This window comes from Pan paniscus, chromosome 5 (genome assembly GCF_029289425.2).
Source record: "Pan paniscus chromosome 5, NHGRI_mPanPan1-v2.0_pri, whole genome shotgun sequence".
Classification (NCBI taxonomy): Eukaryota; Metazoa; Chordata; class Mammalia; order Primates; family Hominidae; genus Pan; species Pan paniscus.
In genome coordinates this window covers 128542272-128569082 of record NC_073254.2, presented here as the reverse complement: position 1 = coordinate 128569082, position 26811 = coordinate 128542272, and the positions used below count along the sequence as shown (strand labels likewise).

Below are 26811 nucleotides of genomic sequence, written 5' to 3'. Positions count from 1 at the left end.
CCCAGCCCCCAAACCTCCTCCCAAACGCCAGAGTGAATGAAGCGCAGGCCCCGCGTCCCCCACACCAGAGCCCTTCCCTCAAACAGTGCCTGAATCCAGGTCTCGGCGGGAGCAGCGGGTGCAGCCAGTCTGGATTGAGGTGGCCAGACCGGCCGGTTCGAGGCCCCAGAACATTTCAGAAGCAGCTAGTCAGAAGCAGGTTTACTGGAGCGACATCTCCGAGCTCCAGTATCAATATAGACAAGGAAAGGAAGCCGTCCAGGAAAAGGTTTGCAACCACTGCTTTTTCTAATCGGATCGATGTGCCTGTAGGTGTTAACACCCACAAGCTGAAACTTGGACCCGAAGGTTCTCATTCAGCTAGTGACGACGCAACACGCTCCTGCGACAGACTGGAAACCACACATCCAACCCCTCCTCCAGACACTGCGTCCCAAACACCCCCACACCTCTCACTCCAGCCACAGCGCCCGCACCAGACCCCCACTACGGTAAACTCTACTCCAAAGTTGGCTGCGGACCTACCTCCTCGGTGCTGTCCTGAGAATCCAGCAAATGTACTCCTGTCCGTTCGCCCTTCCCTCGCCGGCGTCCCCTGCCCCCTCTCCTCACCTGGCCATACCCCAAGCTTCTGGGGAGCCTCATTCACCCCTCCGAGACCGTCCCCAGGTGCCCCGACTCCGGGGATCAAAGATAACCCCCAAAGCCTCGCAGCGGAGGCTCCCCCTGCCAACCCCTTGCCCTGGAGCCCGCAAGCGCACTCCGACGAATCCGAGACGCGTCTCGCGCTGCGCAGGAGGCCCGGCGGGTCCTGCTGCCAGCCCGGGGTGGGTACGCACCTTCCAGCCGGCAGAGCTGTTGCTGTCGCCCTTATCCTTGAAGTAGGGCACGCAACGCACCATCCACTCGTAGATCTGGGACAGAGTGAGCCGTTTGTCCGGGGAGCTCTCGATGGCGCGGGTGATCAGGTCCGCGTAGGACAGGTTTCCCCAGGCGTTCCGCCGCGACGAACATTTCCTCGGCTGCCCGGAGCCCCCAGCCGCCCCCGGCTGCGGCGGTGGCAGCGGTTGCTGAGGCTGCAGCAGCGCCTGTGTACCCCCGCTCAGCCCGCCCGCCGCGGTGGCTGGCCCAGACCCGGGGTCTTGCCCTCCGGGTGCCAGCACCCGGGCCGAGTCCTCAAGGAGCAGCCCGGAGCCCAGCGTGCCGCTCCCGCCGCCGCCGCCGATCGCCATGGCCGAGCCGGCCCGTCCCCCGCCGTCCTCGTCGTCTTCATCGTCCTCCTCCTCGGGGATCATGGAGTCGGCGGCCGTCTCCCCCGGGGGCTTGGCAGGGCTCGCTTGGAGCTCCGGCCTTTGCAGGGGCCACGTACAGGATCGCGGACGGCTCTGGGGCTCGAACTCCGGGTCCAGCTCCACTTCGAGCGGAGAGAGCGGGGCCGGGGAAGCCGGTGCCTCTGCCATCTTCGCCGCCCGCCCGCCCGCGGCTGGGGCTCTCGCGCTCTCCTCTCGCGCCGGGGCGGGGTGCAGCGGGGGAGGGACGTGGACGCCGCGAAGGCTCCGGCTCCCGGGCGCCGCCGCCGCCGCCTGGGGAAGCACGAGAGAAGAGAGAAGGAGAGTTGGTTATCCCGGGCCGGAGCCCCGTCCTCGGCGAGTCCTCGCCCGCTGCCGCCACCTCCCAGTCCTGCCGCGCCCGCCTCCCAGGAACAGGAGGACCTGAAGACGTGCGGCCAGCGAACCTGGCGCAGCAGACACCGCCCCCCGGCCAGGCCGCGAGGGAGCCGCGAGCGAATCGACGGCCTCACGCGGGGCAGCCCCCTCCCCCCGCCGCCCAGCCGCAGGTCCCTCCCGGGCTAGGCGGCGGGGCGGGGAGAAGGGGGAGGGGCGCCCGGGGGAGGGGCGGCCGCGCCTTTAAAGCGGGCAGCGGCCGGAGCTGGCGCAGCCGAGCCGCGGTCAGAGCCCGAGCTCGGGTGTGCGTGCGTTTGTTTATGTTTCGCTCGGGCCCGCTCTAGTGCCTCCCGCGGTGCCGCCGCTCAAGTCTGTGCTGTCTTCGGCTCTTCTCCCCTTTCCCGGCCCGGCCGCCTCCGCGACCCCCCGTCACCCCCCACCCGGTCGAATGGCCCGAGCCCGGGGACTGCGCGGGCAGCTCCCTCTCCCCTCTTCGCCCGCGGGCCAGAGGGCGAACGGGGGTCTGGGCGCAGATGGGCCCTTGTCACTTCCAAAAAATAAAGGAAAGACAGAAAGAAGGGGGAGCAGCAGCCCAGCGGGTGTTCGCAGAGGTTCGAGCCCGGCGGGGACGGCCACTTCGGGGTTTTGTGTGGTTTGCATTCTCGCGGACGTCGTCCCCTCCGCCCCCTTCCCAGTCGGGATCCGGGGGAGGGAGCGAGTCGGAACATAAATCTTCCAACAGGTCGGGAAGCGCCAAGTCTCCCGGGCTGCTAGAAAACCCGGACCAGCACGTTCATCACCTCCTTGCTCCCGCTGCTGCCATCTTGACAGTTTCCCCCTTCCCCTGAGTCCTTTAAAAACACTAGCGGGCGAGAAGGGGGGCGCGCACACCGCGGCTCAGGGAGGGGAAAGGGAAGCGCCCGGCCCAGCTCGGAAGCAGATCCGGAGTCACCGGGAAGGCGGCCGCCCGCTGCACGGCTCCGGCGCCTACCTCGCTTCCTTCCCTTCAGGGACGCGGCGGGACGACGCACGATCCCGCGCGGGCCCGGGGCACGGCGAGGAGGGGGCGCGCAACCTCGGCGAAGGAGAAGCGCTCGGGCCGTCGTCGCAGCCCGCCCGAGGAACCGCCTGTCAGCTCGCGCGCCGCCGCCTTCCACATTCCTCCTCCTCCCTTCCACGAGCAGGGCGGCCGCGGCAGCAGCACAAAGTTATAGACACACGCAGGGCGCCTCAACCTAGGCTGACGGCGGGCGGGTCCCCGCCCAGGGGGAGGGCTGGGCGGCGGGCCGGGCGCGCGGCGGGCGTGCGTGTGTGAGTGCGCGTGTGTGAGCTCGCGCGCGCCTGCGCGGCCCGGCTCCGCGGGGCTGCGGGCGTGGGTGTCCGGGCGCGCGCCGTGGGCCGGGACTCGGCGGGCTCCCGCTGCTGTCCCCGCTGGGCTCCTCCTCCCTCCCGAGAGCCTCAACGACAACAAAGCGCGGCGCTGGCCCGGGAGAGGGGGGAGAAGGGAGGAGAGGAGGAAGAATGGGGGAGAGGAGGGAGAAGGGGGAGCGGCAGGAGCGCACAGCCCCCTACGCTCCAAGGAGCGCAGCGGCGTGGCCTCCCTGACTCCGGGCAGGGCGCCTGGTACCAGGGGGTCCCTGGCCTGCGCGTCCGCCCGCCGGGCTCTGGGCCAGCCCTGGTGTCCGGTTCCCTGTTGGAACGCGACACCAGGTAACACCCGAGATAAGATGCTGGCCGCAAGATGGGCAGGGTTATCGCGGTGTGGAAATACTGAACGGCGAAGATGTTGGTGCCTGCAGAACTTCGATAAGCTGATGCTCACAGATTCGATCAGGCACCAAAAGGTTTGCACTGAGTCTCTCACCTCGGACGGTGGACCACAGTCGTGTTTCACTTTTCATGGGTTTCATGGCAAACGGGGGAGAGGTGTAACTAACTCCGGAAGAAATGCAAATTTACCCCCGTCCTACATTCAAGAGCAGATTCCGAACAACTGAGAAGGGGAAATAATTTTAATCTAATTTGTAAATGACGACAAAACCGCTACGTGGGCATTTTTGACTTTTAAAAAAAGACGTATCCTTTAGGTTAAACGAAAAACATCTGCACAAGTCCTTATTCTACGATCCGTGCCCCAAATCGTTTATTTGTACTCTACGAATGCACCACACGCGACATGCACACCAAAAGTCTACACACTAGTTCATAAATATATTTTTTAAAAAATCCTTGTAAGTCACCGGAGATAGCTCAGAGTGTAGAAGCGGGCTTCTCAACGACCCCATACACAAAAAGGTCCAGCCCAGCGTACGCAAGAGCCGGCCCGCCCAGCCGCCTCCGGGCTCCGGGCTTTGCGCAGCGCCCGTCACTCAAGTGACGCGCGGCCCCGCCCCTGCACCAAGCTAGTTCGACGCGTACAAACAGATGATGTCATCGTATCCACACGCGCGTGACCCCGGAGCTCTCCGCCGCGTCGCCATTCGCTGCGCCGCTTACTCGTCAAGGCACGCCGCGCGCTGACTGGCCGCGGCCACCAGTCTCCAGGCCCCAGACGCCCCTCTCCGCCCCCCCGCCCCCGCCCCCCAGCAAATAATAAACAATCGAGTAAAATTCTAAGGAAGGAGAGAGAGGAGAGGGAAAAAGGGAGAGGGCGCACTAGAAACCAATCCTTCGCGCGCTGGCGGTGGGAGGGTTCAAGGGGGGACGCGAGAGGACAGCGGACGGGAGGAAGGCAGCCGACTTGGGGCGGTGGGTCTGCCAGCGAAGAGGAGGCGTCGGGGGCGGAAAGTTGCAGCGCACTCGACTGGGCGCGCCTGGCGGGGTAGGGGGCGCTAGGGCCCGGAGCGGCGGGGCTGGGGGCTCGGGGGCGGGGCGCGACCCGCCGAGGGGGCGGGGACTGAGCGGCGCCGGCCGACACGTGCGGGAGGAGGGCGGGCGCGCGCCGCACACACTGGGCCAGGGCGCGCGGCCCTGGTAGCCGCGCGCGCTTGTTTACCAGCGCACGTGGGTGTTATTTTTAAATGGAATGTGGCGCTGGCTGCGCTGCCGAGTGGCGGGCGCGTGGGGCCGCCCGCGCTGGCGGAGGGACGCGGCGGGGCCCGCGGCGCGGCCTCTCCGAGCGCTGCTCGCGAGACAGCCAGGCTGTCCCCACTGCGCGCCGCTGGCATAGCCGGCGGCCCGGGCCGGGGAACCTGATTGAGAGTTTCGCGCGCTGCCCGAGCCGCGGCGGAGACGACGGTTTCCCGCCGCGGAACGCCGCCGTCTTTGCGCCCAGCTCGGCTCCCTCATTCTCACATTCAGGGAACAAAGCCTCCTGTTTGTGCTTCGCCCAGGAGGCCGCGCCAGTCCGCGGCCACGGTTTCTAGAGCACATCTCACAAGCGCACACACTCACTGGCACACATACTTTGGCCGCGAGGTGGACCCTCAGCACCCTACGTACTCTGTGTCCTCGCTTCCTTGTACCGAATGCCCGCAGTCCACATGTGCCTGTCTCGTGGGCATGCGGCTCTGCCCACATATAAAAGCGTTTCTGCTATTTCGGGTTGCCCTTGGAAGGGGAAGTCTGGGGAAGGGGGCTCTGACTGCTTACTGCGGTGGCTCCTCCTCACGAGGCACCTCTCCTGTCCTTGTAGGCCTGTCCCACTGAGAAGCCCCGGGTTTGCATTGGGTTTACAGCCTGGGAGTGTGGATGGTGATGTACGACCACAACTCGGCTTCAAGTGCCAGTGCTTGGGGTGCGGGTTGGGTATGGTGGTGGTTAAAAGCTGGTATTCAGTTTTGCACGAAGAACTGGGAGGCTAGATCACCCAGGGCCGCGCATCGTGATGCAGCATAAAATTCCAAGAATTTTCGTTGCTGGCTTTAAATACTTGTAACACTGTAGAAGAAATCCACGCGTTTTCTTCTCTAAATCTAAGCAATCTTTTGTCATTAGAGTGCAGACCTGCAAAAGTAGAAAGAATGTGTTTACAGTGGCTGGGCTCTCGGCCATTAGATTTTCACTATAAACATGTTGAGTGTCCATTTACAGAACACATATCCCAGGGGCATTCCAAAAGAGTGGAGGAGTCAAAGATTCAGTGGATTAACAGAGCCATGTGAGCTTCACTTCACAGTGAGGAATGGGGGGGCAGGCACATGATAAAGCCATTTCCCTCAAAGAGCTTACTTGAGGGTGTAAGACATGTTACTTGGGGGTATAAAACATGTTAAAAAGAAATATTGCAAGTTTAAAAATAGTAGAAGGCCGGGTGCAGTGGCTCACACCTGTAATCCCAGCACTTTGGGAGCCCAAGGCAGGAGGATGCCTTGAGCCCAGGAGTTCAAGACCAGCCTAGACAACATGACGAAACCCAGGTGTCTACAAAAAATACAAGAAGTCCTAGCTATGGGAGGCCGAGGTGTAAGGATGGATCGCTTGGTCCCAGGAGGTCCAGGCTGCAATGAGCCATGATTGTACCACTGCACTGCAGCGTGGGTGACAGAGTGAGGCCCTGTCCTCCCTCCCTCACCACAAAGGAAAAAAAAAAAAAAAAAAAAACAGTAGAAGACAAATACAAGAGGTCATACATAGAGTGTTGGGTAAGTTTCAAGTGAATTGAAGATCAAAAAGCTTCAGTTGGAAGTGACTATAAACTTGCAGCTTTGTAAATGTGCACCTTACCCTTGTAATTTGTGCATATGGGCAAACCTTTGAGAACTAAGAGGTTGAATCTCAGAGACTGTTCTCTTTTAGCCACAAATTGCCTCGACCTTTGCCTTCCTCTTGTAGGCCTCCTTGTTCCTTCTCCATTTCTTCCTACCAGAAGTTATGGTTGTTAATTGAGAGGAAATGCCAGCATTCCCTTCAAGGCAGAATTTTTGGTCAAAACTTTTCCCACCTCTTATTGAACAATTTTATATCCTATTTATTTCTATTAATAATTTAAGGTGGTGATTGTTCACTCTATTTTGCAAATCCAGTCACTGGAGGGACAAAATTTAAGATGTTTACCTAAGTAAGCTGGGTAAAATCACCATTTCAAACACCTAGTTGTGAGGGGATTCGTGGTAGAGACCAGGGCTCTCCCTCTGAGGAAACACCACTCACTCAGCACTTGTGTGCTAGCCCAGTTCTCCTTGTACCTAGGCCAGCTGGAGCCTCCCTCTGACCCCAGAGCCCACATTCTAGGAACTGAGCCTACTGCCCTTCAGCAAGTGCACATTTTCCTCTTGGGTTGGCTTCTGTGTCCATCTCAATGAAGACAGGAAGCCAGTAGGATGAGGTTCCTAACGAGTATGTGACCCATCTGATATAGCTGCTCCCCAGTCTATGTCTGACACCCTCATTAGACCCTTTCTCTGCTTACCCTCTCCTCAGCAAATTACTCTCATGCAGTGTGTCTTTATTGAACACCGTGTACCAAACAGCTATGAGCTGTGGCTCGCCCTTTGGGGCATCATTCCAGACAGGTTTCATCACCACGCTCTCCACAAGTATCTGCAGCTCCTGTCCTCTCTCTTTCCCTTTCTTCCCTTGGCATGACAAACCCTGGCAAAGCGTCCCCTAGGTTGTTACGATGATGCATTTGGAGGGCAAGTATGTATGCTTGCAGGGTAAAAAAAAGCCGGGGTTCCAAAAAAGAGTGAACATTTACCTGAAATGGAATTGGATAGAAGAGAAATTGGGAAGAATTCTCTGTTTTGGTAATAGGAGATAATGATATTTGTCATTACCCAACCTTGATTTGTCAGTAAGTTGCAGGTCCTGAATTAAGCACTTTATTTGCAGTGCTTAGACCTCACAAAGACCATGTGAGGTACATACAATAGTGCTAAGTGGCAGGGGGTTGAGAATTCAGGCTCTGAGTTAAGTCTGATTCCTCATTTACCAGCCATGCGACCTTGGGATATTACTTAATCATGAAGCCTCATGTCTTTATCTTTAAAATGAGAATACCTTCTAAGATTGTTGGAAGGATTGGGATAATTGAAATCATGAATCTAAAGCACTTAGTATTAGAGCACTAGGGGGTACTTTAAAAATAGTCATGCCCAGGCTCCACCTTGGACCAACTGAATTAGAAATTCTGAGGTCAGGGTCTGGCATTGACTGATTGTTGTTGTTGTTGTTTTTAAATATTTGCCAGGTGAATCTAAGGCAGTGAAGGTTGAGAACCCTGAGATAGAGGTCTCTGTGCTGCACATGCCAGCATTTGCCTTCAGCTCTGACTCTCTGGTTCCTGCTTAGAATGAGGACAGAGCCATGAACTGACTACACACAGGGGGCAGCTTCCATACACAAAACATCTCGGTTTGTTTCTAGAACAACCTATCACAGCAGGGACCATCCCTCTCATTTTACCAGGATTTGCCTCAGGTCACACAGTGAGTGGCAGGCCTAGGATTCGAACTGAGAATTCTGAGTCCATGGTGCATTCTCCTCTTCCCCAGTACTGCACTGCCTTTCCAAAATGGGCCTAAAGAAAGGGGGCTTTATGTGAGCCTTTTGGCCTGGAGAAAAGGGGCTGGAACCAGATAAGCAAACATAACCCGAGACACTTCCCCAACCTGTCTAAAGCTAGTGGTTATCTGGCCAAATCTGCCCCAATAGGGTTAGTTTTTGGTTCTCTCTGGTGTTTTTTAAATTTTTGATCTCTTGAGGTCAGGAATTCAAGACCAGCCTGAGCAAGCTAGCAAGACTCCCATCTCTAAAATCTTTTAAAATTAGCTAGGTGTGGTGGCATGCACCTGTAGTCCCCCAGGTGCTTGGGAGGCTGAGGTGGGAGGATTACTTGAGTCCAGGAATTCAAGGCTGCAGTGAAATATGATTGTGCCACTGCACTACAGCTTGGATGACAGAGAAAGACTCCATCTCTTAAAAAAAAATAAAGTTTCTTAGTCTGTTGCCAACATTTAAAAGGAAGAGATTTCACCTAAAATTTGGATTTCTAGCTCTTCTTGAGAAATTGGAAGATATGGTAACACTGGCACTGTACCCACAGGGTAACAGTTAGCTGGTATGTGCTCTAGTTAGTTCACCTCTTCCTCATCAGGCTCTCCCCACCAATCTCTGGGTGACTTAGCCACCCTGATTTGGATCTTTTACCTTCATAGTGGCATTGACCTGCTCCAGTTCATGAGAGAAGACTGTGCACATCTTGGTAGTTTGAAATGGACTATTATGGGAGTATTTACATCACAGAAATTGGCAAATCCATCAAGGCCTGCTTGCTTTTTTTTTCTTTCCTTTTCTTCTTTCGGAGGGCCAGTCTGCCAGCACACCATTGCCCCTACTCCACTCAGCCACTGTCTTGCATTCTGAGGAGGAAGATTTGTTCTGAATAGAAAGTAAAGGAAACAGAAGCACTGGAGAAACTGTACCTCGATTCTGCTTAGCAACTGATTATACATTATCTAACCTTGTTTTTAAAGTACTTCAATTTAACACAATGGAGCAAATAACCAGAACAAACTTCCTGATGAAAACTAAAGCTGGATAAGATTTTTAAAATTTTTTAAATGGATTTTATTGAGCTGGCAAAAAAGGAAGAAACCAACAGAGACCAAAAACAAAGTTAAGGTGGGAAGTGAGCACACTCCTAGAAAATCTGACAACATTTGAGCTTCTACTTTGATAGGTGTGCAGAGTCTGGGACACAGAAGATAAATCCTCAGTCTTGTCCAAGATCAGGAGAATAAGAAGACTCTACCCCCCTAAAACCGGAAGTCCAAAGGGCCAAAGTAAAGGTGAATGTGAAATTAACTGGCTTTGCAGAAGAGGATCCCAGGAAAAATCGTCTGTCTTGATCAAAGTCCTGAATAAAAGAGTATAAAAAATATTCTTCCTTGAAAATTCATAACTATGGTGTGGTCCGTATGTAATATTATGACCAAAATTCATGATACCATGGAATTATTTTAAAAACTTCATGAGCCCCAGTTTGTGGTGCTTTTAACAACTGGCAGAAGGAAAGACACATCCTCTTGGAGGGCTATCTTGAGCCTAGGCCCCAAAGAACTTCCATAATCATAATCAGAAAACACAAAACATATAATAAGCAAGGCTCCATGTAAGAGCAGACAGAAACAAAATGTAAGGTCAGATACACAAAGGCTTGGGTATGAGAATAAGCTGACACAGAAAATAAGTGTACTTAATAGATTTAAACAAAAAGGAAGTTTGAAAATAGAAGAAAGGAACAAGAGTCTATAAAAAACAACTGAGTAGATTTGAAATCAAAATACTTCTTTGTTTTTCTTCCCAGCTAGATATTATGTCCTTGAAGACACAGGGATCAGGCTAAACACTATATGTTATCGTTTGTCAAATGAAGGAAGTTAGAAACAAAGTACTCAATTTTTTTTGAAACCCAGCAGTAAGAATGAGAGTTGTGACTACATTTTTAAAATGTAAATGTAAAAACTCCTGTTGTAAATGTTAATCAATCTCTTCTAGAGGAAAGGAAGACAAAATCAAAATTAATGCAATGCTTCCGGCTGACTGGCCTCCAGCAAATGGCATTGAGCTTTGTAAGTGGTCCATCTACTCCATTTCTCATCTTGCAAAAACTTGTGAAGTGAGCATGTGTCCATGTCCACTTGTTAGAAAATCTATTTAAAATGCTGGCTGGGCGCAGTGGCTCACCCCTATAATCCCAGCATTTTGGGAGGCAGGGGCGGGAGGTTCACTTGAGGCCGGGAGTTCGATACCAGCTTGGCCAACATGGTGAAGGCTCATCTCTACTAAAAATACAAAAATTAGCTGGGCGTGGTAGTGCGCACCTGTAATGCCAGCTACTCGGGAGGCTGAGGCAGGAGAATCACTTGAAACCGGGAGGCAGAGGATGCAGTGAGCTGAGGTCATGCCACTGCACTCCAGCCTGGGCGACAGAGCAAGACTCTCAAAAATAAATACATAAATAAATAAAATGCTTAGTAATTGGAACTTTAAATACAAATTACTTTAAAACATTGATGTGGGACAGGCACAGTGGCTAACGTCTGTCATCCCAGCACTTTTGGAGGCCCAGGCGAGCGGATCATGAGGTCAGGAGTTCGAGACCAGCCTGGCCAACACAGTGAAACCCCGTCTCTACTTAAAATAGAAAAATTAGCCAGGTGTGGTGGCACGCGCCTATATTCCCAGCTACCCGGGAGGCTGAGGCAGGAGAATCACTTGAACCCGGGAGTCGGAGGATGCAGTGAGCCAAGATTGTGCCACTGCACTCCAGCCTAGGCAACAGAGCAAGACTCCGTCCCTACCCAAAAAAAAAAAAAATTGAAGTGGTACTTCAAAGAAATCAAGGCCATGTGGAATCATTCATTACTCTGCACAATACATTGCATCTCCCTGGTTTGGTTTGGCATGTCCACTTATGTGTAAAGTTTCCTGGAATAACCTGGTACTAAAGCCCCCCGAAGGATGTGATTTGGGGCTCCAGGGACATTAAATCTGATTATTGTTCCTCCCACATCCATATCTAGAAATGGAGTAAACCTGTGAAACTGGAAGACAGCAGAGGAAAAATAAAATGTTTGGCAAATTTTGCGACTCTGATGTAAACATCAGTCTAAAATTTTCAAGCTAGCCTGAGGCCTGTGTGCATGTGACTGCACATCTTGGCATAGAAAACTGCTAAGTAAAGGAATTACCAGATAGCTGACCAGAAGGAGGTTCCTTCAGGGTAGCGTACCCAGGAGGGCACGGAACCTCCACACCCCTTCCCCTATACCTTGCCCTCTATACCTCTTCTTCTGTATCCTTTGTAATATTCTTTATAATAAATCTATAAACCTCTAGGTGAGGACACACGTAGAGTGCCCGGGGAAGGCAAAGGCTCCAGTGACGTAGAAAATACCATAGGTCCTGATATTAGGACAGTGTAAATGACCCTGGTTGATGGTGTAATAACCCAGTAAAGAGTCAACAAGAAGATCAACTAATAGCAGGGGCACAGAATGAAGTAAAGAAACAAAGAAATGGAGCTAAATGACAGTCCTCAGCCTTGCAAGGCCTCTCCTGCCCCTGTCAGAAGACAGCGGCACACATAGAAGAGCATGAGTATGGGGGAAAGGCCAGTCCCATGGACAGATGGGGAACCCTTTCCTCTCATTTCTCCAGCTGCATTGGGTTCTGTTTACCTGTAGACAAAGAAAGAAAAGTACCAAGTCAAGCTACCACAGCCACTGTAAAGATAGTGTATTTGAGTCTGAATGCTATCCATTAGCGATGGTTCAACTGTCTCAGAAGAAAATTTTTCCTTTGTTGGAGGAACTTTTCTCTCAGTTCAGGTCCTGGTTGAGCCCTACTTGGTGGTCTCTCAGAGTAGAGGTCCTCATGGTGTTAGTGGGACAAGCTTGTGAGGCCTCGTCTTCCCACTCCAAGAGATGGTGTCCAAGTCTCCTGGCCTGAGACCTTCGGAGTTTTCACCAGAGAAGTGGTTTTGGCTGGGAGTCAGATTCACTTTCCTCGGAAAGCAGCTCTGCTCCACGTGTTAGAAAGGCTTACCTCCCTTCCTTTCCCACTCCCTGGCATAGTTCACATTCCTTTAATATCCCATATCTGTGTCTCCTTAGGGGCTCCTTGTGCTCATTTCTGGAGAGACAGCTGAAGCCACCAAAATAGGTGACAGAATCACTAAGTGAGACATCTGTGAGGAGGAAGTCTCCAGGCCTTCAAACACAAGTTATTTTATGAAAGCATAACATCTGAACCTCACACATTCACACAGTATCAAGAGTCCTTTTGCAACTTCACTTCTCAAATGTATAATCTGAAGGGGTTTTTTTTTTACACTTAAAATGACTTTTATAAAATCTGTATTTTGGAAACAAATAATGAAGCCAAGTGAGTAATTCCATAAACAAACACAATCCCTGTGGTTCTCATCCTATTTAGGGAACTTGACCAAATCCAGTCACTTTGGGTCAGGCCTTCCTATTTTCTATGGAAAGTGAAACCCCTCTTGGAGTTTCTGGGGATATTGCCATTCGGTAAAAAGATGAGGTTTGAGTTGGGCCCTTTCTTTTCCCTTGTGCCATGAAAATATTAATATGTTATTGAAGAGGGAGTAGGTTGTCATGACAACCATGACCAGTAGGGTCCATGCGACCTATGTGGAGCCTGGGAACCAGAGAGGCTGTGGCCTGCACAGGCTCGCCTTTTTCCAGTGGATGGGCAGCAGAGTAGGGGCTATAGGAAATGTCAGTGGCCTCAAAAACCACTGTCAGCAGTCCCCCAGATCTGAAAACTCTGGGTAAAGTAGCAAAATCAGGTTTCTTTACCTGCTAAATAATCAGATCTGAAGAAAACTACTGGCAGAAGAAGTCCATGAGGCCCAGTCCAAAAGAGGCAGCCATCTTGACCCATTTCCCTCTTATAAACTTGATATTATAAAAAAATTATTCTTGTCAAACTAATTGATCCCCAAGTGAACAATGAGAATTGCATTCCTTTCACAAAAGCATAAAAACTAGTTTGTCTATATATGTTTTCAGTTAGTCCCTCTCCACTTTTTCACAATTGTTGTACATTAATATTGGAATGAGACCAGGTCAAAATTTATATGTCGTGTTGCTTAATTTCTGCATTCAAGAAATACTCAGAAGATGAGAATGTTAGATGGCTTGGAAAATTCTGTCTAGAAGTCTTTAATAGTATCCTACCTAGTGCTACTTTATTCTCTCATATGTAAAAAATGTTTATTAACCTTGCATCTTTCAACTTGTCCAAAATGAAACAAAGAAATATTTTATAAAACACCTGTATTTTTTACTTGTCCCACATCTATGAGGATGGTGCTTCTGTCTCCTTCTTCAGCATACACATTTTTTTTTCACTTTTTATCAGGAAATATGCATATAGGCCAGGCTCGGTGGCTCATGCCTATAATCCCAGCACTTTGGGAGGCCGAGGTAAGTGGATCACTTGAGGCCAAGAGTTCAAGACCAACCTGGCCAACATGGTGAAACCCCTGTCTCTACTAAAAATACAAAAATTAACTAGGCATGGTGATGGGCACCTGTAATCCCAGCTACCCGGGAGTCTGAGGTGGAAGAATTTCTTGAACCCGGGAGGCAGAGGTTGCAGTAAGCAGAGGTTGCACCACCGCACTCCAACCTGGATGACAGAGCAAGACTCCATCTCAGAAAAAAAAAAAAAAGAAAAAAAGAAATATAACATGCATATAGAAAACTGAAAAACATTTATGTTAACAGTACAGTTTAATGAATTATTATAAAGAGAACAACCAAGTGTAACTATCACCCAGATCAGGAAATAGAACATTACTATTCCCCTATAAATCCCTGGAGTGCCCTTCCCCATCAAAACCATCCTCTCGACTTGGTGCGGTGGCTCACACCTGTAATCCCAGCACTTTGAGAGGTCAGGTTAGGAGGATCACTTGAGCCCAAGAATTCAAGGTTGCAGTGAGCCATGATGGTGCCACTGCACTCCAGCCTGGGCAACAGAGCAAGACTCCCTGTTTCCAATTAAACAAACCCCTCTTCTCTCTCCCTAAAAGTAATCATTTTCCTAACTTTTGTGGTAATCATCTCTTTGCTTTTCTTTATAGCTTGCTGTGTTTGCATCCCTAAACACTGTAATCTCATTTTTTTCCTGTTTTTGATCTTCATATTAATTGTATCACACTGCATGTGTTCTTTTGTGTCTTGCTGCTGCTTCTCAATATTATGTTCCTGAGATTCACCTATGTTGCTGTGTGTTGCTGTATTCGTTCATTTTCATGGCTGTATGATATTTCATTATATGAATAGTTATCTGTCTCTAATCTATAATACTTTATTGATCTATTCTAATGTTGATGGCTAATTGGGCTGTTTCCAGTTTAGAGCAATTGAAAACATTGTTGTTCTAAACATTCCTGGGCACATGTGCATGAGTTTAATATACGCTTTTACTTATTTATTTATTTTTAATTTTGTGGAGATGGAGACTCGATATGTTGCCCAGGCTGGTCTCGAACTCATGGCTCCAAGTGATCCTCCTGCCTCAGCCTCTCAAAGTGCTGAGATTACAAATGTAAGCCACCACGCCTGACTCAAGTTTAGTATATACTTAATAGAAGAATTTCTGGGTAATAGCCCTATGCATCTTCTACATCACTCAATGCCAGATTGTTCTCCACAGTGGCTGTAGGGTTTATACTCTCCACAGCACTGTGTGAGTATCTACTTGGCCACATTCTCACTAGCACTTGGAATTGTTGGACTGTTTAAGTTTTCTTCTTTTAGTGATGATGGAGTTAAACAATTCAGATTTAACTAAGATTTACTGCATACCTACTAAGAAGTAGTGCCTATAACTAGAAGCTTCTAAATGTATATATTTAATCATCATAAAAATCATAATATAAAGGATTATAAAATCATCCCTATAAAGGAGATAATTTTATCCCCATTATATAAATGAGGAGATTGAAGTTTGGCCACAGGCCTGAGACTTCCCAGCTGAGGTGCTGGCAGAGCTGAGACTTGAACCCAGGCCTGGCTGACTGTAAAGACCACACTCTCCCCATGTTGCTACAGTCTCCATCCCTGCACCCTGCTTCCCCTTATCCTCACCTGGAAGACAACTGACCGGGTTGGAGGCATGTTGCCTCTGGCCCACATGAGCCCCTCACTGGGGACCAGGCCCTGGCTCTGTCCTCACAGACACTCTGCTTTAACTAACGAAGTTTACCACCCAAGGAAATGCTGCTGGAGGGTCATGCTGCGCTAGCCCAGTTGAACCACAATTCTCCTGTTAGAAATGATTTCTCTTAGATACTCCTTTAACTGTTTTTTGTTTGTTTGTTTTTTGAGATGGAGTCTTGCTATGTCACCCAGGCTGGAGGGCAGTGGTGTGATCTTGGCTCACTGCACCCTCCACCTCCCAGGTTCAAGCGATTCTTCTGCCTCAGCCTCCCAAGTAGCTGGAATTATAGCCGTGCGCCATGACGCTGGCTACTTTTTGTATTTTTAGTAGAGACAGGGTTTCGCCATGTTGGCCAGGCTGGTCTCAAACTCCTGACCTCAGGTGACCTGCTTGCCTCGGCCTCCCAAAGGGCTGGGATTACAGGCATGAGCCACCGCGCCCAGCCACCTTTAACTGTTTATTCTGTCTTGTTGAATGCTGAGAAACCCACTTCCTTCTCTCACAGCCTCAGCCTCATTTAGTTCTGTTAAGTCCTTTTGCAGTGGGATCTTTCCTCTCTTACTCTGAGCTACTAGAGGGTAAAGTCTGTCTCCTGATCCCTTTTCAGAAAAGCACATGTTGAAGACCCAGGTTGCCCATGTTGCCCAGGTCAGGAATCAATGTGAGAGAAAGGGCACAGGAACCAGGAGATGTGGCTGCTCTACCCTGCTCCATCCTTGGCTCACCCAACACATTTGACCTCCCTGAGTCTCAGTTTCCTCTTTTATAAATGAAAGTGCTGAACTAGAGAATCTCAGACGCAGTTTCTAGGGCTAGCTTCTGTGACTATGTTAATGAATTTCTTCAACAAGCATTTACCCAACACCCTCTGTGTGCACCAATTTACAAGCAAAACTTCTGGCCTGTATCACTGACAGGTAAAATTCCACAAAGCTGTTGTGTTTTCCCTTGTTTACATGTTTGTGAATGTTCATTATTTCTTCATGGTTTAGCTATTTCTAACCTTTGAACTTCGCTGATTTTTTAGCAAGGGCTGTTTTCTCACTAGACTGGAAGCTCATTGAGGCCAGGCATTGTGTCTAACTGGTCTTTGTATATTCAGCACATAGCAGGCACTCAATAAATGTAGAACGAAGGAAGAGAGGGAGGGAGGAAGGAAGGTTTAATCCTTGAACTCTTCCCATATCTATGACATCACTGGGCACAAGAAACAGTTGGTAGTTAAGCCACAGTTCCTGACCACAGAGGGTGCCATTGGTAGCAGGCTCTGACCTTTTACCAAATCAGCAAATCATCAGAGCTATAGAAAATCAGATTATTTGTATCAAAGCTTTTTGCAGGTACCTAATGTAATCATGGCCCTGATAAAGGATGCCAAGTGCTCCTGAGTGCAAAAGAGGAGAGAAAAATATTATAATTAATTTATTGGACTCATTTGACTTCTAATCATAGAAAATCTACTGCTCTGGGAGATCCTCATTTCTGCTGAATTGGCATTGCCATAAGGCAACCGGTTCTTGTTAGTTTTTGTTAGAGTGTTTCAGAGATGTTCTTTAGGAAGACCTCATTTTCTTTACCTGCATCCAGCTGTGGGTTCAAACTTCCTGGTGATCTGTGATTTATTATAATCTGCCCCAATTAGCTTTCCTTCCCATAGTTACCACTTTACCCCTCACTTGAACATAAAATATAAAATTTTTCTTGTGTTCTTCTGTGCTTAGCCAGGGTACCTGCTTGCACTCACATGGCAACCCCTTGCCCTCCCAAAAAGAAGCCTTGGACTATAGAGCTCCTCCTGGATGGCAGGGGGTGGGAAACAGACTGCCCCCATCCCCAACCAAAATCTGATCACTGGCTGGGCTTGGAGGATCAGGTCGCTGATTAATTTTTTTCTTTACCATTTCCCTGTAAGGTATCCAAGATAAGAGGACTAATTTCTAGGTAGAGAAGTGAAATCTGTTTTTCAAAGTGCTGGAATGACCCTGTAATATAGCCCAATCGATGGCTTCAGGCTAAGTTCCTATCTCACAAGGCTTGCATCTCTCTAGCCGGCTGGGCCTTGGAGAGGTTCTGAAGGAAGACTTCAGCCACGGAACCACTCACAGCCACCTGCTCCTCTCCTGTTTGAGGTTCTGGGGTCCTGAGACAGCATCTGACCACAGGTGTTCTGGCCTTTACCCTGATGTGGCGTGGGAGTGCAGGGGGCGAACTTGTCCTCAGCTCTATACCAGGCTATGCTAATGTCAGGAGTTGAGGTCCTAAGGTAAGAGAATGGGTCCATCATCATGCTTTTGTCCAGTCTGGCTCCCCTAGGGTAGGGGGTGGGGGGCTCATTGCAGCAGCTGCTGGCCTATCAGGCTGCAGTTTTATTATGGTAATCCCCCACCTCCCCTTTCTTCCCCTCCTCTCTCCTCAGTAGTCCTCAGTTATTTAGCAGTGAACACTTCCAGAGGAACCCTGCGGAGAAAGCATTCTGTCAAGTGCCAGGTCCCTGTCTGCCCCATGCATGCCATGCTAATGTCAAGGCTGTGAAGCTAAGCCCTATGTAGGCCCATTCTTTAAAAACCAGATGGTGGAGTTCTTCGGGGAAGGGATGTGTCTTAGCCTTTTTCCCTTCTGGGTTTCCTGGAGCTGTTACAACAGCTCTGCCAGTGGCCTCCAAACATTGCCTGAGATTGAGAAACCATACCTCACACAACCATGTGCTACTATTTTTGAATGGTATTTATATGCCTTATAAATATTTATCATTATGAATTTTTCTCAATCAGTGGGTAAAAGCAATCATGGGAGATGCCTTGAAACCGTCTGACATTAAAAAGGGCTATCTTGTGCACAAAAGTTGGGCAAAACTATCAATGGCTCTTTTTTTTTCCTGACTGCCGATTAGTCCATGCCCATATCCCTGGCTTCCTTTTCTTTGGGGATGAGGCTAAGGAAAAAAAGGCCAGCACTTTTGCATCAGCAAGGGAATTCTACCCTAATAGAGAATGGACTTAATGTCTTTGTAGTTCTGCCTTCCTTGACCTATAACTGTTGTCACAGGAAAGATTCACATTGGAGAAAAATATCCCTTTTAAAGAAGAGATGAGCTATATAATAAAGCTTAATATTTATTCTGAGTTTTATAACCACCACCATCACCCTATTCTAATCTTGCATAGCTTAAAAAAATTGAATAGTTGCTGAAAAGGGATTCACCTCAGGGATGAGACCCAAGGTTGGAGCATCTTTCTCCTGAAGGGATGATGTTTCACAACAATCTTGGGAGGTGAAACTGGGTCTTGTCAATGGAGGCCTCAGTGGTATTTGCACCATTGTTTTGCCTGAGTGAACCCTACAGTTAACCAGGGTGGATTGGTCCACTTTGCAACCTGAGCCACATGTTATCCTAATACTGCTAATACCCCTGGCTACTGCTGTACTTGCTAGAATCATCTGCAGATGCTGTTTGACATCTCTCCACAGGGGTCCCTGTGGATCATCATTAATCCCCTTGCTGTGGGCTCCCCACTCCTGCTGCTACCAGCTGCCATTGTCCCCTGGATCTTTGCAAAATGGCCAGTGTCAGGGCACCCCTGTGTGCATTCAGCCACATGGCGGGAGGCAGCAAGTTGTGCTGCAAGCCAGCAGCTGGGCTGTGCATTGGACTGTAGCCTTCTTCAGGCTTCCAGTGTACTTCTAGAAGGTGCCTCCGCCAGTGCCTCCCTTGTTGCAAAGTTGTTTTGACCAATGACATGCCTTCACTTTCATTCTGTTCCTTAGGTTCCTTTCCTTTGAACCACCAAACTTTCTCCAAGTGCTCATTCCAGAAAACATTGCTGTTGAAGAAGGGCGTGTTTTCAGGTCAGGTTTTCTGGTTTTCCCAAGGGCCAGTCTGAGGCTGTCCCTGACTGCACCTGGAGAACCAGATCCCTTGACTCCCATTCGAGGCCTGAGCACTCTGCCGCCTGCTCCAAGGGCTTTCATCATAGTAACTGTAGCATCTCCTACCGTTTGTTTTTAATCTTACCTCCTATCTGCCATGTGTAAGATATTTGGAGGGACAGTATGGGAACAGAAAGACCTTTGGTGAAGTCTCAAGAATTTCCTGATTAAAATGAAAACATACATTGACTCCAGTTACATTGCTCATCTCACAGCTTAATATGCCAAGAAATAACCATGATATTTGTAAAACAGGATGAAGTTACCCACTAGAAGGAGAAAGAAGCCAAAACTGGTCAACCAGCTGGCCTGAGACAGTGCCTACTCGGCATGCTTCTGTTATGGTGAGGCACCTCTCAGCCTGTGGACTCCACCTCTCCTTAGTGCAGACACTCAGATATCCTCAGAAAAGGGTGAAATTCAACACGAAGAATGAGGAGGAAACATCTCTAACTTCCACACATGGTATATATACCAAGTCTATTCAGGTCAGAATGAGTGCTTCCACATCATCTCTGCTAAGGGACAGGCATCACTCTCATTTGCAGGTGGGAGAGCGAGGCTGGAGGGTCAGACTTGGTTAGAGCAAGGCTGAAATCTCACCTACAGCTCCTGGCTCCAAATCTGTCCCTCCCAGAACCATTCTTACCAAGAAAATATCTTTCTCCATTGACTCTGGTACCTGTCATGGGGCAACTTTTTCTGGTGAGTGTAACTCAGTGGGTGTCATTGTCTTACTTAGCTAAAGAATGACATCAGGATTGGAAGCATGTTTAGAGATCACCCCAAGGTTCACAGCTACCACAGTACCAGGGCACTTCATGTGTTCCTTGTGGGTGGTGGTGGTCAGACACACATGGTGCACTGATGCCATTCTTCCTAGAAAAACATCTGTCATCTGTGGCACACAGGGCACTTTGCTCATTTTATCTCTCAGCGGACTTATCACAGTGAGGCAGGTCACAACCAGAACCCCTATTTTGCAGATGCAGAAAGAAAAGGCAGAGGGAAGGAGAAGCAGAAACACACTGTCCCTTCCTATGGGTACATTCACTATCAAATTACACAGCATCTACTTGCTTTGGCCAGCACCTGGTATTGCTTTACAGAGAGTTATGGAAAACAAAAAATATTTCTGTACATAGTCACTTACCCAGAAAAGCAAGCTGGCCAGGTGCTGGCTGGTTGTGGTTTCTTTAAGTTGGAGCAGAAGGGCTTTGCCTGAATTTCCTGATCTCCTCCTGCCATCTGGTGGCTGTGAGCTGAGCATACATGCAAATTTCAATCATTTCCTGTACTCCTTACTTCAAACTCCCATGCTCCGTGATCTTCTGAGGTTTGATGAGGGAAGGAGGAAAGGGAGAAAGGTGAAGATAAAGGGAGAGGGGAGAGAGGAAAGGGAAAAGAGAGAGAAGGAGGGAGAGGGAGGAGAAAGAGGAGGAAAAGCAGGAGAGAGAATGTAAAAGGCATGTACCTGCGGCTTTCATCGTATGTTCTTCCTTAGGTCCCCTCACCCTCCATTCAGCTACAGAGAACCGTCAGCGTGTGGTGGAGACAAGCCATTCAGTTCCACTGACATTTTGTGGAGTGCCTACTGGCTGTTGGACACTACGCTAAGGGTTGGTCTGCAAAGTGGGTACTTAAAAGATCCACTGCTCTAGAGTAGTTTATCAACATTCATTTTAGACGGTATTTTATTATCCTGAAAAGCAAGGTACTGTTTCAACACACAGCAGTCTTTCACAGGGCACTTTTTCATTTTGATAAAGTCCAATTAATCAGTTTTTCCTTGTATGGGTTGTGTTTTAAATGTCAAGTCTAAGAACTCTTTGCCTAGTCATAGATCCTGAATATATTCTTCTATTCTTTCCTCAACAATTACACTTTACATTTAAGTATGTGATTGATTTTTAAGTTAAATTCTGTATGAGATATGACTTCCAGGTAGAGATTTGTTTACTTTTTGTTGATAGCTATGTTTATCCAGTTGTCCCAGCACCACTTGTTGAAAAGCCTATCCTTCTCCTATTGAACTGCTTTTACAACTTTCTAAAAATCAGTTGGACATATCTGTGTAGGTCTATTTTCCAGTTCTCTATTCTGCTCCATTAATCTCTGTGACCATCCCTTCACCAAAACCACACAGTCTTGATTACTATAGTTATAAGTCTTAAAATTGGGTAGAATGATTACTCTCACTTTATTTTTATTTTTCAATAGTTTTACCTTTTTTAGCTTTTTGTTTGCTTTTCTATATAATTTTTATTTTTCTTTTAAGATGGCATCTTGCTCTGTTACTCAGGCTGAAGTACAGCTTCATGATTATAGCTCAGCGCAGCCTCAAACACCCAGGCTCAAGTGATCCTCCTCCCTCAGCCTCCCGAGGAGCTGGGACTGCAGGCATGTGCCAATATAGTAGACTAATTTTTTAAAAAAATTTTGTAGAGATGGGGGTCTTACTAAGTTGTCCAAGCTAGTCTCAAACTCCTGGCTTCAAATGATTCTCCCACCTTGGCCTCCCAACTATGTAAATTTTATAATAATCTTGTCCAGATATATAAACAATCTTGCTGGGATTTTGATAGGAATTGCATTGATTTTATATATCAGTTTTGGAATTGTCATCTCTGCTATGTTGAGTCTTCTATTCTATTTTTAAAATTATTTTATTTTATTTTTTGAGGCAAGGACTTGTTCTGTTGCCCAGGCTGGAGTGCAGTGGCACAATCACAGCTCACTGCAGCCTTAACCTCCCAGGCTCGAGGAATCCTCCTACCTCAGCCTCCAGAGCAGCTGGGAATACAGGCACATGCCACCATGCCCAGCTAATTTAAAATATATATATATATTTTGTAGAAATGGAGGTCCTGTATGTTGTGCGGGCTGGTCTTGAACTCCTGGGCTCAAGTGATCCTCCTGCCTCAGCTCCCCACAGTACTGAGATTACAGGATTACAGATGCCCAGCCAAGTCTTCTAATCTATAAATATGGTATGTCTTTCCATTCATTTAGATCTTTTATCATTAGTATTTTATAGTTTTCAGCATACAAATCATGTACATGTTTTGTTAGATTTGGACCAAAGTACTTTTTCTTTTTCTTTTTTTGGCAATTGTAAATGGTATCATATTTTTAAGTTGAGTATCCATGTATTCATTGTCAATATATAGAAAGACACTTAACTTTTGTATGTCTATCTTGTATCCTATGACTTTGCTGAATTTATTAGTTTTAGAAACTTTTTGTAGACTTTTTTCAATTTCCTACATAGACAATAATAGCACTTGCAAATAGGGATAGGTTTTTTATTTTTGTTCTTTCTTTCTGATCTGTTTGTGTTTTCTTGCCTTATTGCACAAGCTAGAACCTCAACTCCACTATACTGAATAACAGTTAAGAGAATAGACATCCTTGCCTTCATCTGGGTCTTAGATTGGACCAGCCCTGCATCCTGAAATACACTGTTCTTGATGATGGTGTATAATTATTTTTATATATTGCTAAATTATATTTGCTAATATTTTGCTGAGGATTTTTGTATCTACACTAATGAGGGATATTGATCTTTGGCTTTATTTTTTCATACTGTCTTTGGTTTGTGTATCATAGTAATTCTAGCTTCATAAAATGAATTGAGAAGTGTTACCTCTGGAAGAGACTGAGATTTTCTGAAAGACATTGAGTAGAACTTGGTGTTACTTCTTTTTTGAACATTTGATAGGATTCTCTAGTGAGATCACCTGGGATTGGAGACTTCTTTTTTTGGAAGGTTTTTAGTTAGTGATTTAATTTCCCTAATAGTTATAGGGCTATTCAAATTATCTGTTTCATATTTGGTGAGTTTCAGTGGTTTGTGCTTTTCAAGGAATAAATCCATTTCATTTAAGTTGTGAAATTTATGTGTGTACAGATGTTCAGTCTTTTTTTTATTATCCTTTTGTGTGCAGATGTGGGAGTTTTAAAATAAATAATACCTAATATAATTTTTGGCTACAAATCACATCATGATGCAACATTTCCAGAGATGCTCAGATGTTCTCTTTCTAGCAGCAGTCACAGATGTTATAAGGGCCCTTCTTTCTCACTCTTGTTAAAAAACATCACCCGGCCAGGTGTGGTGGCTCATGCCTGTAATCCCAGCACTTTGGGAGGCCGAGGCGGGCAGATCACTTGAAGTCAGGAGTTCAAGACCAGCCTGACCAACATGAAGAAACTCCATCTTTACTAAAAATACAAAATCAGCTGGGCGTTGTGGTGCATGCCTGTAATCCCAGCTACTCAGGAGGCTGAGGCAGGAGAATCACTTGAACCTGGAAGGCGGAGGTTGCTGTGAGCCAAGATCATGCCATTGCACTCCAGCCTGAGCAACAAGAGCACAACTCTGTCTCAAAAATAAATAAATAAATAAATAACATCACCCATACCTTGAAAGTACTAATTTTTAAAATACTTGTAGTAGCATACTAGTGAACCACTTCCTATAGGAAAGGTTGGCAAATTTAGGACAATCAAGGATTTTAAAAATTGTTTTTCAAAGAAAGTGCATAATTCATCTTTAAGTCCAACAATTCATTAATACACTGCCATGAGCAATCCAAAACCCTTTATGTGGTACAAAAGATTGTCATGGCCACCCCTACCCCTACCATTTCATTTACAAAATACTGTAAAGATTCTGCTATAAAGATCTTGTGCCTTCTGTAAAAGTTAATGGGAAAGAAAAAAGTTTAAAAAAATTTCTTAAAGTCTTGTCTTTATAAAATTACTTATGTCCATAACATCCTGTAGCACGTAAACTGTAGTGTGAGGTGACTCACTGTGGATGAGTGCACAAGTGATGATGCCATCCTCAAGGCCTCAGCATTACGAATGCCACGTCTCCTTGGGGATGAAAGGTGTTAGACCATTGCTGGCTCACAATGGACACAGAGAGGTGCTAAGGACCATCCAGATGGCAAAAATGAGTAAAACAATTTTTATTTCTAATTTTTCAGATCACTAATACAACAAAATAGAATTTCTTGTGCTTTCTTCCTGCTGAGTACCCGTGGTCGTCAAGTGCTCTGTGGTGTGCCCCTCCTGCCTCAGTTTGGCGACCACTGCCCCACACTGGTACTGTCAGTGTGCTGGCCTTGCCTACCTGCCTGCCCCCACCATCAGAGATTTCTAAGCTTCTTAAGAGCAACAGCTGTGCCTTGTCCTTCTTATCCCTCCCAAATGCCTAACCCAGGGTGAGCAAAGCTCAGCTGCTCCGTGACACTGGCTTCACGAACTGCCTGTGAACAGCCAATAAGCTCTATAATTTGCAGATACCCATTCGGACCCAGCATAGGTGGGACACAGTGAAGAATAAAGCCCAGATCCCATTCCTGAGGCTGCCTGAGGTACTGGGATGAGGGAAGTGTTTGCAAGACATGCCATACAGTCCAGGGTAGAGAGAAGCAAGAGCTGCTGGAGAAATACTCACAGAGTGCTGTGGGAGACTGGAGTCAAAGACGCTTACTGCTGGTTCATGCTGACTAGGACTGAGAAAGGCTTCCTGGAGGAGGTGGCATTCTGCTCAGTGGTACAGGCTTTTGTATTATGGCAGCAAGAGGAAAAGGACCAAGAAAAGGTGATAAGGTGAAGTTTTGGAGATGCCATCAAAGAGGGACACCCATCAGGGGAAAGTACAGAGGGAGGAGGAAGGGTGAAGGCCTCACCAGATCGCTCTCAAGGACAAACAAAAATCCACAGGTGGTGGCCTGGGATGTGGCAGTAGCACCCGCTACAATATTCCAGATACATTGGGTTTTTAATAATACTTTTTACCAAGCTGGGGAAAAAAGCCATTAGTTGCCAACTCACAGATGTTCTTCCTGTTCCTCCCATACCCCAAACACAGCCCCGCCTTTGGGCCCTTGTGCCAGCTTCCCTCTGACTAGAATGCTCTGCCCCGAGGGTCACCCAGCTGGGCCCCATGCCCTGCAGGGCTACACACAAAAGCTGTCTCCTCAGAGGCCTTCTCTGACCTTCTGATCCCAGGGCACCCTGGACACTTTCCAGCACAGCACCCGTCTTCATTTTTGTCTCAGTCCTAAACACACCCTGTTGTTGTCTCATTTATTTTTATGGTGATTTGTTTACTATCTGTCTCCCCCACTCCACCCACCACCTCCACACTAGACTATAAGGGTCAGGGATGCTGTGATCACTGACCATAAAAATGGAGTGAGTGGCTTCACCCTGGTCCTCTTAAAGTACTTTGTTATAAAGTCTAGTTTGATGAAATGGCCTCACTTGAGATGACCTCAAAACCACTTAATGGAAAAAGAGAGAAGGGAGAGTGAGACAGAAATATAAAAGAGTTGGATTGCTCCAGTGAAATTTGATGTGTGAGGTTACCACGCAGTTTTAGTTTAATGCCTGTTTCAATCTACTTTGCCTCATTTCTCTAGTTTCAGTTAAAAAAAACAAAACAAAACAAACAAACAAAAACTTACTGTGCTTCATGTATCTCTCAAAGCTGCCTTAAATTGTCAGAGAACAGTGATCAAACTAATAAATATATTTAAAATACTTTGGGGATATAACATCAATTATTTGATTTCTCAAACAATTTTATTAGGCCAGACTCGGTGGCTCATGCCTGTCATCCCAGCACTTTGGGAGGCCAAGGCTGGAGGATCACTTGAGCCCAGGAGTTTGAGACCAGCCTGGGCAACATAGGGAGACCCTGTCTCTACAAAATCAAAAAAAAAAAAAAAAAAAAGTAGCCGGCCCTGCCTCCCTGTAATCCCAGCACTTTGGGAGGCTAAGGCTGGTGGATCACCTGAAGTCAGGAGTTCACGACCAGCCTGACTAACATGGTGAAACCCCGTCTCTACTAAATACAAAAAAATTAGCTGGGTGTGGTGGCACATGCAGGTAATCCGAGCTAATTGGGAGGCTGAGACAAGAGAATGGCTTGGACCTGGGAGGTAGAGGTTGCAGTGAGCCGAGATGGCACCATTGCACTCCGGCTTGGGCAACAAGAGCAAAACTCCATCTCAAAAAAAAAAAAAAAAAAATTAGCCAGGCATGGTGATGTGTATCTGTAGTCCCAGCTGCTTGAGAGGCTGAGGTGGGAGGATCACTTGAGCCCAGGAGGTTGGGCTTGAGCTTGCAACGAGTCATGATCATGCCACTGTACTCCAGCTTGGGTGACACAGTGAGACCCTGTCTCAAAAAAAAAAAAAAAAAAAAAAGCCTTCTTTAGGAAGGTTAAATGTTACTCAATATTAAGTCCTTGTTTCCTAATCTTAGTTAATCATTAGGTTCACTGATGACACTTATTTTAAAAGTACAGTTTTTTGGGCCTCTCCAAAGAAGATCCAAGTTCAATAAGTTTGGCATGGGGCTGAATAGTCTGTATTAGCTTCCCAGGTGGTTCTGATGGTTCACTAGGTTTGGGGAACAATGTAGGAAGTCATCCTTAATTATCATCCAGCAAACAGTATCAATGGTGAACTCTACTTGCATGAGAGCTCAATAGTGTGAAGAAAATAGTGTTAAAGAAGTGAACATTTTTGCTGAGAATGTGCTGATAATAATGTTCTCA

The 26811-nt window shown here is 47.6% G+C and overlaps 1 protein-coding gene and 1 long non-coding RNA gene across 3 annotated transcripts in view; one reads left to right on the top strand and one right to left on the bottom strand.

Moving 5' to 3' along the window:
- Window positions 1–2935, bottom strand: part of FOXO3 (forkhead box O3) — a 125162-nt gene extending 122227 nt beyond the window's left edge. Inside the window, exons 1-2 of one of the 2 annotated variants that reach the window (XM_063604971.1) lie at window positions 2656–2935; window positions 840–1583 (exon numbers count right to left, since the gene is read on the bottom strand). In XM_063604971.1, the coding sequence (XP_063461041.1) occupies window positions 840–1460 (621 nt within the window). In that variant the 5' untranslated portion in view covers window positions 1461–1583; window positions 2656–2935. Of the gene's footprint in view, window positions 1–839; window positions 2495–2655 lie in introns of those variants that run through there. The other variant, XM_003845944.7, reaches the window with a different exon arrangement.
- Window positions 2936–3224: 289 nt separating this feature from the next.
- The window catches only part of LOC117980664 (uncharacterized), a 93227-nt gene continuing 69640 nt past the window's right edge, over window positions 3225–26811 (top strand). The window contains exon 1 of the long non-coding RNA XR_004672104.3: window positions 3225–4485. This is a non-coding gene — a long non-coding RNA (uncharacterized LOC117980664). The remainder of the gene's footprint in view (window positions 4486–26811) is intronic.